The sequence below is a fragment of the Larimichthys crocea genome, chromosome VI (genome assembly GCF_000972845.2).
Source record: "Larimichthys crocea isolate SSNF chromosome VI, L_crocea_2.0, whole genome shotgun sequence".
NCBI lineage: Eukaryota > Metazoa > Chordata > Actinopteri > Sciaenidae > Larimichthys > Larimichthys crocea.
The window spans coordinates 1,332,404-1,346,912 of NC_040016.1; the positions used below are offsets into that span (position 1 = coordinate 1,332,404).

At 39.6% G+C, this 14,509-nt stretch overlaps 1 protein-coding gene across 1 annotated transcript; it reads left to right on the top strand.

Annotated features, from left to right (window-relative positions):
* Positions 1-234: 234 nt before the first annotated feature.
* LOC104937081 (keratin, type II cytoskeletal 8) lies at positions 235-8,771 on the top strand. The gene is made up of 10 exons (XM_010753266.3): positions 235-314; positions 2,147-2,647; positions 4,236-4,444; positions 5,340-5,400; positions 5,544-5,639; positions 5,745-5,909; positions 6,227-6,352; positions 6,532-6,752; positions 6,875-6,915; positions 7,904-8,771. Exons 2-10 carry the CDS (start codon positions 2,195-2,197, stop codon positions 8,236-8,238), a joined length of 1,707 nt encoding a protein of 568 aa, XP_010751568.3. The 5' UTR covers positions 235-314; positions 2,147-2,194; the 3' UTR covers positions 8,239-8,771.
* Positions 8,772-14,509: the final 5,738 nt, after the last annotated feature.

Genomic DNA, 14,509 nt, shown 5'->3' on the forward strand with positions numbered 1-14,509 from the left:
TTGTTCCTTATACACTGTGTGCATCAAGTTCATTATAGCTATGGCTTTCAGCCTGCTTTAGATTACTGTACACAGATCACATCCAATTCTGACTGAACATCTCACTCAGTCTGTCAGTTATTGTGAAATAGGTTTGTTTCTTATCTTTGCTAATTGTCTTCTTGTGCCCCATTTGCTCATCCTTTTTCCACCCCTCCTCTCTTTCTCATAGCATCTACGTGTCCCTCTCAGCACATTCCTGACATAATGTGTCATGTAGCAGCTTCATACAAACCATAACATCACTTGCCTCTTAAGAGACTTGAGGTCAGAGGGTAAGTTTCTTAAATTACATTCCTAATCTCTCATGTAGAAAGCATTATGAATTATTATCTGGAAGAAGAAGAAAAGACACCATGAAATGAATACAGCTCTGTACATCAGTGGTCAGAGAGTTAATGAAACAACAAAAACTCATTGAATTGTACTTATATGGTTGCCTCCAAGTTTAGCACAGCAGCTCCATTGTGAAGAGTCACGTCACTGTGTGAAACAAGCCAAGCAAAACATGCATTTTTGATTGCTCCAAAGCCTGAGAGTCTCCTTCAGGTTGTTAAGATGTACTTTCCACAACATGTGACCCCTTTGCCTATTCACAATTAGTTTCCACACAGCAGTGCCTTGGGAATTGGTTCTTTTCATTAGCTGGTAAATAGGTAAAGTTTTTTTTCCATAACCAAATAAAACCTTGAAACAAAAGAATAGGGGTGTGGTGAGTACGTTGATTCAGGAGTAGGGTTTTTTTTCTGGTACAAATTAGGCAACGGTTGTCAAGACGCTCAGAAAAGCTCATGAGTCATAAATCTGCAGAGTCAGAAATTAATCATGATTTCCACACTTTGAAATGGTTAAGGGTTCATGTTTTAAATAAAACTGTCACAAAATGATATAGGCTTTACCAAAACTGTATTTTGAACTTTATTTGCAACCCTGGAAACAGAGATCTATCTATCTATCTATCTATCTATCTATCTATCTATCTATCTATCTAGCTATCTATCTATCTATCTATCTATCTATCTATCTATCTATCTATGTGCAGTTTCATGTGCAGAGCATTTTTTGGGTGGGTTGGAAAACCTGTTTAAGACTAAGGTGGGGTCCAGTGAAAAATCACCTGGCTGATATGGGAGGAATATTCATGTATCTTATGTGTGTGTGTGTGTGTGTGTGTGTGTGTGTGTGTGTGTGTGTGTGTGTGTGTGTGTGTGTGTGTGCATTGCCTTTGGTCCAATGGACACATCCAACATGCCACACCTTATAATTGTGCAATGTTCAGTTTAAATGCAGCCTTTTTCTGTTTCACATAGCACTAGTTGTGAAAGTCTACTCACCTTTTGTGTGTGTGTGTGTGTGTGTGTTTTTAAAGAAATTGTTTGTGCAATGATTTGTTTCAATGTATTGGCTCAGAAACACTTCCACTATCTACAAACCTTCATATAGATATATAACATATAATATATTCAGTGGGTAAATCTGGTTCTTCCACAATTATGAGACATACAGTAACTGCTCACAAATACATAAAGCACATCACACAGGGCACCTACAATTAACTTTGCAATATGTCACGTCTATGAGAACAGTAAAGTAGAAAAGGATGTCATAAAATTATGTGCCTGTTCATTATACCCAAGGTTTGACTTCATATTCTGGTGTTGTATTTGTGCATCGTGTGTGTATATGCATGCTTGTTTGTGTAGGGATGTGTGAAGAAAGATGTAGACTGTTTGAAGTGCAGTTTAATTTATGGATGTAAAATAGGCTTTCTCATGATGTAAAGCAATGTAATGTTTCAAGTCTAATAAATGACATTTTAGAAGTGTCTAAAAGGTGGACAAGAGTCTTCCAGTGTTCCTGCAGTAGTTTTATAGAAACTGGCACACTGACTATTATGTAATTCTTGTCTTCTCTCCAACACACTTAAATGTGTAACTCGATGCGATTTTCTTTCCTGACATTCCCTCATTTCTCCCTCCTCATCCCCCTTTACTCCCCTGCTGAGGACACCAGCCAATCGCACCTCAGCAGGGTCCCTCCCCTGCTCTGATAAATAGCACCAGAGACCAGGGAGGGTCTATCTGCCTGACTCTCCTTTCCTCTGCAGAGTCCCTCTTCTCATACCACCTCAGTGCTACAGACACCCTCTGTGACCATGTCTGTTAGAGCCATGAAGACCACCACCTACTCCACTGTGTCTTCCTCCAGGGGCCCATCCCAGGGCTTCAGCAGCCGCTCCTTCTCCGGCTATGGTGGCCGTGGTGTGGGTAGTGGCAAGCAGAGCATTGCTGTCCGCACATCCTATGGGGGCTTGGGCAGCAGTGGTTCTGCCATGGGTGCTGGGGGGTTTAAAGTGGTTGGTGGGTATGTTGCTGGGGGGTCTGGACAAAGAGGTGGTGGAGTTGAGTTTGGCTATATGGGCTTTGGTGGAGGCATGGGAGGTGGCATGGCCAGTGAAGTGGCGGCCCCCATCACTGCAGTGACCGTGAACAAGAGCCTGCTGGCCCCCCTGAACCTGGAGATTGACCCCACCATCCAGGTGATCCGCACCCAGGAGAAGGAGCAGATCAAGACCCTGAACAACCGCTTTGCTACGTTCATTGACAAGGTCAGTCAACTGTCAACACCATTGTTCTAGCAGGACATTATATCTTTTATGACATAAAGTACATGGGGAAATTTGCAGCAGTACCAACAAAGAGCACATACAGTGTGTTACCTTATATGTACTCGTACTACTTGTTCTCAATGTCCTGTTGGGATAAAGCTATTAAGTTGCACACAGAGCAGAAAAATAACCCAGAAACCTCAGAGGAAATTTGTATTTTGCAAGCCAAAATAGCTCGAGGTGAAAGAGGTCTGTCTCATCTTTGAGACAATCCCTAAAAAGACTGTAAATATAACAATATACAATCCGCAGAAAGCTGTGCAACATGATTCTGTGGAGGATACAGCCTTTTTTTGAGTAATGGCTTAACTTACACGTTTTCCATCTCAGGTGAGCTCATAGAGCTCACAAGAGAGGATCAACTTGAGTACAGAACATTTTTTGCTTGAAGGGGTGTGCCCCAATGTAAGCAATATCCTGCAAAAGATTCAGTACTTATAAAAGTAGAGACAATGCAAGGTGTCTTTTTGCATTCTTGTGTTCCTGTTTTGTAAAATGTTATGTGTTGTGACATTTCATTCCCTCAATATTCATTGCCTGTGCAAACACTTTCAGAGGGACGAAACAGTGGGAGGGGCCCGGGGAAGGGTTTGGATAAGACATGCTTGTTAAATACTGAGTGAAGTAGATCACTGTAGTAAAAATATCCACTTAAGACTATCAATAATTAAACAATACTCAGTTTATGAGGCTGTATAATAATCAAGGCAGCCATTCTCTTGACTGTAGTATAAATCACAGTTATGCACTCATTATGTGAATTATGTGCAATCACTAAAATGTCTGATACAGCTGTCTTATCTGACAGAAGCTTGAACTCCTCTGCACCCAAGATTGATTAGATTCTTTAGTTATCACTCGTTGTGACCCTAATGTTTAAGGAGGCACCCTGGAGTAGGATAGAAGTTAAACTGTAAATCAGTCACACTCACTGAGATTGGATCTTCAGATCGTAAAACAAAGCCCTCTCCCACTCCTTTGCATACCATTGTGATATGGCACATACACACACAGGACTGCATGTCTCTCATCATGTTTGCTGAGTGGTACCAGGGCCTCACCCAGGGTCAGGACGCTGAATAGAAAAGTTGTGAAGGGCCACACTGTGTCACAACTGGGAAACACTATGAAGTGCCTCTTTGTGTCGAAATGCGGCACTATGGGTTAGAATTTAGTCAGGGGTAATTGATGTGACATTCAGTGTGACTTGGGGGTGGGACAAGTTCAATTAGTCATTTTTATTGTCAGTCGATCTCCATGCATTTCTTTGTCCAGCAAACAGAGTGAATCCATTCATTTTTGAGTCACACCAACCTTCTTTTGACGTGCATTCTTTCTCATGTCTCACTGTCAAGCCTCTCCAAAGTGATGTATTTGTGTAGCATCATCTTCCCATTCTTTTATTCTCTAGCCTGGTAATATCCATCAAGATATTCACATATCAAGTCTGGAACTCATCTGACATTAATGGTTCTATAATCCTCCAATATACACCTGTTATATATATATGTTTTTTTTATGTCTGCAGGTACGCTTCCTTGAACAGCAAAACAAAATGCTTGAGACCAAGTGGAAACTTCTGCAGGAACAGACCACGTCTCGCTCCAACATTGATGTCATGTTCGAAGCCTACATTGCCAACTTACGTAAGCAGCTAGATAACTTGGGTCACGAAAAAGTTAAACTGGAGTCTGACCTGCATCACATGACGGGCCTGGTTGAGGACTACAAAAACAAGTGAGTGAAGTAGCAGATTTTGACCTGATCATTGATATCCTAACACCTTAAAGAAGCTATAATCAATATGTTTATTTCAACAACAGATCAAATTATGACTTGTACATTCATAGTGATAAATCCAGTGAGAATTATCGCCAGACTCTGCAGTTCCCCTCAGCTCTACAGAGCATTTTGGTGTCTTTCAGCTCAACTGTACAGTGGTTCACTCGCCCTCTCATCAGCATGGTTTTCAGTCAGAGTCAATGTTTTCAGCAAACAATTAATATTGTTTAGAAATCATTCAAATCTCAGTTTTCTTTCCAATAATTCATTAGTGCATTGATCAAAATTGTTTACATTAACAATGGAAAAAGTCATATATGTAATGTGAAAGTTGTCCCTCACAAACACGCAAAGACTCCACAAAGCATTCAAGTATATTTCAGCTCTTTGCTTTGATTACTGCCCGCAGCTTTAATTCACTCTCACCGTTCCCATTAGTAACGTTTTCAGCAAAAGCAGGCAGCTGTTTTCGGTGAAAAACTCACTGTACACATCCTGCCCAGCAGCAAATACCAAACAGGCGGGGTAATAATTAGTAATTAACATAGATAAGAACACACGTAAAAGAGACTGAATCTTAAACTTCTGTTTGCCACATGGCCAGAAACATGACTCCAAGCAAGTGCCGGTGTTGCTCCATATCTGCTGGATGTGTAAATAGGCAAATTAATGCCAACACACTCACCATATCAGTTTAAATATCAGTGTTGGTTGCAGTGATTCTGCTGCCCCCAAGTGACAAAAAATGTTTTTGCAGGAAAGTTTTAAAAACCTTTTTTTCCACTGTGCAAATATATATGAATATGCTGCATATATGATTATAATTAATAATTAATCATCTTTTTTCCAGGTATGAGGATGAGATCAACAAGCGTAATGAGTGTGAGAACACCTTTGTCCTCACAAAGAAGGTCTGTTGAGCTTTTCAAACATCTTGATCTTGAAACTATAATTAGCCTTCAAGCAGAATGAGCTCACACAATGGTCATTTGTGCCTCAGAGTTTGGACTTCATACAACAATGAATATTCATAGTAATGTCTTATTTTGTACAGGACACTGATGCCGCCTACATGATGAAAGTAGATCTGGAAGCCAAGCTGGATGGGCTATCCGATGAGATTGAGTTCCTGAGGCAGATCTATGATGCAGTAATAAACTTTTACTTTTCAGTGCTGCATACATTTATTTAGCTATATGTCATCTTAAAACAAAGGGCATTTCCATTTTTTCTCTTCTGATGTTCATCATTGTAGGAAATCCATGAGTTGCAGAGCCAAATCAAAGACACATCTGTTGTGGTAGCAATGGACAACAGCCGTAACCTTGACATGGATGCTATCGTTGCTGAAGTGCGTGCCCAGTATGAAGACATTGCCAACCGTAGTAGAGCCGAGGCCGAGTCATGGTACCAGTCTAAGGTGAGATCACACTATATGTTCTTTGAAATTGAAGACTCCAACCAGCACTCTCTGACAGTTTCTGGAGCTTAATTTTGGATCTTTTGACCTCTCTTGTCTTCACACATCTCAACTTATCTTACCATACTTTACCTTAATTATCATTTTACTAAAAAGCCTCATGTGGACAGATGCACAGATTCAACAGACACACAAAATAGTGCCACTGGTGATTGCACATCACTGTATGATACATACACTGTATGATGGGTGCTTTTGCTTCTACCATACCTGGATTATCACGTTGGATTTTGATGAATTGTTCCTTTTTGTACCAGTATGCAGAGATGCAGCAGTCAGCAGGTAAATATGGTGATGACCTGAAGTCATCAAAGGCTGAGATCGCTGACATGAACCGCAGAATAATGAGGCTCCAGTCTGAAATTGATGTGGTTAAATCACAGGTGAGAATTACAGATTCCAGGTTTGTATGTTTAGATGTATTCTAGTGTCATATGATTTTCATTCCTTTTATTTGAGAACTTCTTTATTTCTCAATATTAACAATTTGAAGTGTTTTAGTTGCACCTGGCCTTGTAAAAACTGTAGGATTAAAAAACTGTTTTTCTGTCTCTACGCTCAGAGAAACAATTTGGAAGTTCAAATCGCAGAGGCTGAGGAGCGTGGTGAGCTGGCAGTGAAGGATGCTAAACTCCGCATCAGAGAGCTTGAAGAAGCTCTCCAGAGAGCCAAGCAGGATATGGCCCTGCAAGTCCGCCAGTACCAAGAACTGATGAATGTGAAACTGGCTTTGGACATTGAGATCGCCACCTACAGGAAACTGCTGGAAGGGGAGGAAGACAGGTAAGCTGTTACTGTGAGAGTACCTATACAGCGGCCTGTGGAATTGATTTTTTGCAGGAATATTACTTTACACGTCTCACAATATTCTGCTTGTATTTGTCTTTTTCTGTTTTTCTCTTCAGGTTAGCAACTGGAATAAAGACCACTGTATCCAAGCAGACCTGTAAGTTCATGTTCTACCTGGGTACACTGTTGATATTACAGTATAAGCCCATTAAAATCTATATAAGGAAACAAAGATATCACCTGTTTTATATAGTCTAACAGGATATGCTAAGGGTCTCAAGGCAACTAAATAAATAATACAATTCTATAAGATATAATGAAAATATAATCTCAATAATAAATAACCTGTTGACACAGACACACTATAGTTAAGTTTAGTATAGTCAGTTTTCTCAATTATTCAATAAATTATTTGATGCATTATAAGAAACACAAACCTGGTTTTGCAAACAGGTGATACAAATAGCTGAACTGTGTTTCCACTTTGCAAACTGGTATTTATGGTTTATGTGACAAACCCAAACCTAACATCACTGACCTCAGTGAGTGTAACAGGATTTTTGTGTGTACATTTCACATTGTCAGAAAAATAAATCTCACTTCCATTGAGAGAGAGAGAGACAGCTTGTATTGTTGGATGGGCTTGGAAGCTCCCCAGAGCTGCTGCACTACAGTCTGATGAAATACCTAACACACTGTAATACTGTGAATACTGAAAGCTAAGCTTAAAGAGTCATAAATATTGTATTATTGGCTGTCTATACTCAAACACTAAATATGTAAACACAAAAGGAACAAGAAGATTTTCACGTGAATTTTGCTGTTCAGTGTCTGCGCTTGCATTTTATATATTAAATATATTTTATATATTAAAGGCAGGTGAGCACAATAAAAGTTGTCATAGACCACAAGTTGTACTGGTATTTAAATGGATAGATGTCGCAGGTAGATCTTTAATCAGTTCGGTTTCTAACATGGGCTGAGAGGAAGACAAAACTGCCTCAAAGCCTTTGCAGATACAAAAATATGTTGGTACCAAACAAATTATTATCCTAGACCATGTACATCCAGATTTCTAAAGATGAACTATTTTCCCATCACTGTATGTCTGTGTTAATGAGTGCCCTGTATATCTGAATGTGCAGCTGTGAACTACAATGCCTACGGCCTGGAGAGCTCCCGCACTCCATCCTACGTCAGCTGCAACTTTGGTGGAGTCAAAGTTAGCAGTGGCCCTGTCGCCGCCTTCGAGGAAGCAGCAGTGAAGAGCACCACAGTCACCAAGACAGAAACTGTGGTGATCAAGACTGAGGAGAAGAAGGAGGTGGAGGTGAAAGAGGAGAAAGAGGAGGTGAAGGAGGAGAAAAAGGAGGAGCAGGCAGCCATCCAGGAGCCAGCTGCTGAGGAGGAGAAGGAGAAGGAGAAGGAGAAGGTGCAGGAGCAGGTGCAGGTGGAGGCAGAAGCTGTAGCTGAGGAGTGATGCTGTTGTCTGATTTATGAAGAAAAAAGCACACCTACTCTGCTTTATTATGCAGTTCTTTAATGATTTATTCACAAAAGTGCCTTCATCCAATACTGGGTGTGTTTCTACTGTCCTTCAGATATCCTTAACGAGAGGATTTTTGTTCAGGTTTCTGAAAACTCTTGTAGTTCAATAGGTTCTTTACTGTAGTCTCAGTCACTGCCTGTGGTTCAGTAATCACACCTGTTTAACCAGCAGGTGGCACTATTGTATGTGTTTTCCCTGTGGCTCATTTTTGACCAACTCAAAGCACTACTGTCACATCAACAGTGTGACAGCATACTGTCTGATAGGAGCAGTTAATAAAAAAAAATAAAAAAAAGTTGAGCCATCACCATGCTGAACTCCTTATACTAAACCTGCTGTACTCAAGCAGTTCAGTAAGAAGAAAACCAGCAACAATAGTCTTCATGACTTCTACTTAGATAAACCTTTTTCAGTACAACACCTGAAGTCCTGTTTGCTCAGCAATAAACCTTCTTCAAAATGTGTTTCGCACGTTGTTCTGTTGTCTTTTGTTGGATTGTAAGTTTCCATAAGTTTTATGTAGTTGTGCAGTCAATTCTTGAGTATTAGTTGAACATTTACTTCACTTCCTTACCTTTGTGAGAAAAAAAAAAGAAAGACAAAGTCTTGGCAAAATATTTGTTATCAGCCTGAAGGACCTTGCTATCTAATTAGTCTGTGTCAACACACACACACATGCACGCACACCAAGCAGGTTGTAGTTTTAACAGTTACAGAGTTTAACAAAGGCAATGACAGAAATTATGACATTTATGACATTTGGCACATTTCTTTGAAACACCTGTCATGCCTCTGTCCGAATAGACAATTTAAGGACTTTATCCTTAACAAACTGAATTGAAGGTCATGCATTCCTACAAAATATCACCAAATGTCATATTCCTGACACCCCTAATTGCTTACTCTTACAGGTATGTCTTTAAAGTTACACATAGGGCGTGTGCAAAAGCTAATCTAACATATAGTCTAACCTCAAACACAGCATCAGGGAATACCTCTTGTGAAAGGTGCATACTGAAATAACATGTGATTCATGAGGAATAGATTATTTTTCTCTTTCAGTAAATGGTCATTTAAGAGGCCTTTTCAGCCCCAGGTGAACAGGTATGAACAGGAATTATGGGTGGTGGTGCCTAGCCCAAGGCTATACAACCTCACAACAAACACATACACCACTCATATCTTACAATCCCACCCACCATTCATCACTCATAAAAGAACTTCTGGACATTTTCAGGTTTAAAGGTTTGATCATTTAAAGAAAAGAAAAATGACCTTGGTCATAACAGAAGACACATGTCTGTACATGCTAACATGTTCACAACAGTGGTTGCAGCAACTGACTTGATGTGATAGCTGATTATTTTGTTTTTAGAAATATGCGTATAGATTTTCTGGCAGATGTGGGGAATGATATCACCCTCATATCTTTCTGTTATATCCACGCCCTGAGAACTCAATGCTCAAAGCTTAAGAAAACACACGCAAATAGACAAAACACAAGCAAAAGTAAACATCTTCACCAATTTGACACATGAGCAACATTTCTTGTGCAACAGCCAAAACTGAAACACACTGCAAATATAGAAAACAACTCACATACAACACAATGGAAATTAGTTATAAAACAGTTTAATGCACCCAATAGAAATAAGCTGTAATGCTGAGAGCTATGATTTGGTTAAAACCTCTGATTGCATGATTCAGATAGTACCATTATTTGAATTGATACAGCAGTAATCAGCAAAGATTGCTAGATTAACATTAACACAACAGCAAATGATAGTGCAATCTGCAACGATATCTATCTGCAATGATAGTGGAAAAAACACAATCAGAATGTGAAAACAAAAAAAATATTTTTCAACACCACAAGGACAGCTTCAAAAACTGCAGCATCATTTTATTATTTTCTGTTTTTTGCAGCATGTTTCTATGTTTGCACAGAGTCTTCTCACTTCGCAGCCTGTTTTTTTGTGTGTGAATGCTGCACATGTGCAAAGACGACTTATTCATTTGATTGTTTTTCTATTTGCATGCGTTTTCAGTGCCACTGTATTGATAATTATGGAGCTAGAGCCAACACTTAATACTATATTACATTTTGAACATATAAGGCTAGCTAACTTAATAGCTTAGCAAGGGAGTTGTTGGGTGGAGACTCCAGGAAACTCAGCCAATGTTTGCCTTAAGGCTGTAATGGAGTCATTAATCAAACTATAGGTGAAAAGTAGAAATAATGATACTGAAACATTGTATTCTACTATATGGTAAATGGTAAATGGACTGTACTTATATAGCGCCTTTCTAGTCTTCCGACCACTCAAAGCGCTCTACACTACATATCTCATTCACCCCATTCACACACATTCATACTCTGATGGCATTGGCTACCGTGCAAGGTGCCAACTGCTCATCAGTTTAAGGATCTAAGCATTCATACACATTCATACACCGATGGCACAGCCTTCGAGAGCAACTTGGGGTTCAGTATCTTGCCCAAGGACACTTCGGCATGCAGACCGGAGCAGGCTGAGTGTGGCTGTGGCTGTGGCTGTGTCACCTGTATTTTAATGTTGAAGCTGCTGCATCTAAGCCCTGTCACTGCATCATTTTATTAGCTAATCATGTTTTCTTTGTTGCAACTTAATGTAGTGGAGCAAAGTGCAAGTACAAGTGCAACTTGTACGAACGTGATGTACTCAAGTGAAGAACCGTAAAATTCTCTATACAGCTGATGAAAATTTAAGTCCCTAAACTTTCAACAGCCTGTTGTCATAAGTTGTCATTGCACATTGCCTCCCTTTGTTTCAGCTTGCACAATTCAGTCTGTGAGTGACACCACATGGACTGCTGATGAACTGTGCATATACTGTCATTGTAATAATAATATTATTAATATTAATATTTAGTCAAAGGTGATATACAGCAGCGGTTAGTCTCTTCAGAATCTTCTTGGCGGAACAGACAAAAACTTGACGTGTATGCTTCTTTAATCAATCTACTTTGTCTTATCTAACCATTTTACTGAATGAGGCCTGAACCTTTGAGTTTTTTTTTTTTTTGGAAGCCAATCTGATTGTTTGCCCTGCACAGGAATCCGCTCTGACAGCCTGTGATACACACAACATGTGTACCTGTTAAACTGTAACACAGGCATATCTCTGTTGCTGCTAGTGCTGCTGGTTGCTCTCATAGTAAGCCCGCATTTTACAGTAGATACAAACCACCTGATGAATCTCAGCCAAGTTAAAGTTCTCATTCAAGTAGATTAAAGCACCCATTCATGAAAAACACCAACATGTATTCATTTACTAATAGCTGTCCAATCTGCCCCTAGGAGGTATGGTGATACTCTACTACTACTACTCCACTGATATGACACACATCATGCAGCCTCCTTCTCCTCCTACTTCTCTGCAGTTCTGCTGAATTAATGTGCATTCTTGTTGTTGTAGCAGGTAGGATTGTCCATGCTTTGCTTTCGCACCCGTTCTAAACCAGCACCTGGGAATAAAACCTTTGTCAGAGTGACAAGTACAGAGTAGATCATAAGTCATGACGAATAAACACTGACACAAAATTGTTCTGGATATGTAAGAGTGTGGTATGGGGCGAGGCCTCAGGGAGGAGTAAAATGAGAAAAGTGAAAGATACTTGGCTGGGTTACTGTGATTGATTGATGTGCAGCCTACACCCCCTTCCATTCCTCAGACTAACCTGGGGTTAACAGCATGGCATGTAGTCACATGTACTGGCTTTACCTTTGTGTTGTGTATCTATACAATATGCCTCTGTCTACTATACTATGTTAGAATCCAATGTAAATACATTCACGCCTCACTGAGAAAAAACAATCAAGTGAATACTTAACCCAAGTGCCTGCAGGCGAGCGTTGTAACATTGCACTTCAGATGAAATGCTTGTGTAATTCTTCCAACTACATAAAGAGGGAATATTTTCATGTGAATCTGGAAAAAATGAAAAAATGTCAGAAGTCAGGTTATTCGAAGGCTTTCTCAGCATCAAATCGTGGCTAGACTAAAGCTTTCTAAGAGGGCAGTGCATGGAAATCTAAAACGCTTTACAGAAACTGGATCAGTTGTATCTAAATCATGAGGAGGCAGTGCAAAAGTGACCATCAGAAGATCAATACATCAAGTTTAATCAGCAAAAGCACTGACAAAAGAAGCTTTCTTGTAGTGGTCTCAGAGGAAGAGTAGCAATTTCTTAAATACTTTTCAGGAAGAGAGGCCAAACTCCTGAAGTGGACTAAGAGTGGATGACTCAAAAAAAGTCCTATTTAAAAATGGATCCAAGTTTGAGATGTATGGCAGTAACCAAAGGGTATATGTAAGAAGACAAACAGAAGAGAGAATGATCCCCCAGTGTACCAAACTCACAGTTAAAACATGGTAGTGTCAATATTCAAGAGTGGGTGTGTTTTGCCTACTCTGGATTTGGAAGCCTGTACTGAACTGACTACACACTGACCAAGGTGATTTAGTGCTCCATTCTGGAGAGGCATGCTGCACTGTCTGGTTTGCATCTCTGTGCAAGATAATGACTACAAACACACCTCAAAGCTTTGCAAGAACTACTTGAACACCAAGGACTCTTGACTGTCATAGACTTTCCTCCACAGTCATCTGACCCCAGACCAACTGAATATTTATGGGGGCACTTAAAGACTGAGAAAGTTGTACATTGTCAAACTATGCTGGGAAAACATCAGCTTTTTCACAAATGTGTGAAGTCCATGCCAACTTGAGTGTATGCTGCATCAGACCAATAAATAAATCAATAAATAAATCAAATTGTTAAGCTGTTATCATTTCTAATTTCAAAAATGTGTAGTGGAAGCATCTTGACTCAGACTTTTGGGCCTCAGTGTCGTTCTTTTGGGAACATTGCTTTCTTGCTTGCATGGCAGCTTACATTACACCTGTAATGTAAGAGCCAGCCAACACCAGACAAAGTGTATCATTACAGAACTATGCCTCAGTGAAACATAATAAATGTCTTTGTCAGGCCAGACAGTTTAACTTAATTGTACATAAAATAAAGTAGGGGTTGCATTACTTTAATTCATGTAAATGCCAATAAAAAACACTTAACTTACTTGTTAAAGGGTATTTGTGTCATCTCTCCAGCGTTTAATCATTTCATCATGTAAACTGTCAAACTAAATTAGTCTTACTACACCAGTGGCAATAAAAATGAATCACCTTGTAAATTTGTCTCATTCGGAACCTGTCCATACAGGCCTTGATATAAAAAGTGCAAGACTGACAAGTGTTTTTACAAAAAAAAAGGCAGCTTGAGTAACAGGTCTAAATTCCTGCAGGCTCTGGGCAGAGAGAGGCGGAGACTACTGACAGATGGAAGATAGAAATCTGCAGAAAGGAAGAGTCTGTGGATGCCTGGTCGAGGTGTGCCCACTTTCTTGTGTTGATTGGTTTTCTTAAGAAATCAAACTGTTGAGGTCATCGCTGCAGAACAATTGCATTGCATTTGAAAACAAAGCAATATTGTAAAATATATCTTTGAAAAGCAAGCGAGAAAGAGAAATGTATCCATGCATATATTTTCGAATACATTACGTCATGCAAAATTACGGATATGATATGTCACCTCATCTTTGCCCACCCCATTTACATTCATGACCTTGAAATATAATAGGGTGCAGGTAGCTCACCTGGTAAAGCATGTGGTCCCTATGCAAAAGGGTTGAGTCCTTACAGCAGCATCCAAGGTTTGATTTCATTGCTGCATATCATCCCCCTCTCTCTACCTGCCTTCCTGTCTGTCTATGGTTGTCCTATAAAAGCCACCCCCTAAAAAATGTCATTGTTATTAACATGAAATAAAATATCTGCTGTATCCTGTTTCTTCTGTGATGTTCTGTGCAAGATTGCGCTGTGCAAAACATGTACCAAGCTTCTGTAAACTAGTCCAGGCAAGCTATCCAGGAGGACCTTATTGTGGTTTAGTGAAACAATAAACACTAGCGCATATTAAAACAAATGGTCAAAACAAACAAAAAAGAAAAATGTACCATATATGACAAAGGAACCAAAACAAAAAAACATACATATATCAGGTCATTAGTCACTTTCAATGCAACTGCAATGAAGTGCAAATTTGTATTTGCAAACCTGAAGTACCATATCAAGTAAGGCTGGGCCTGCATTGTTACTTA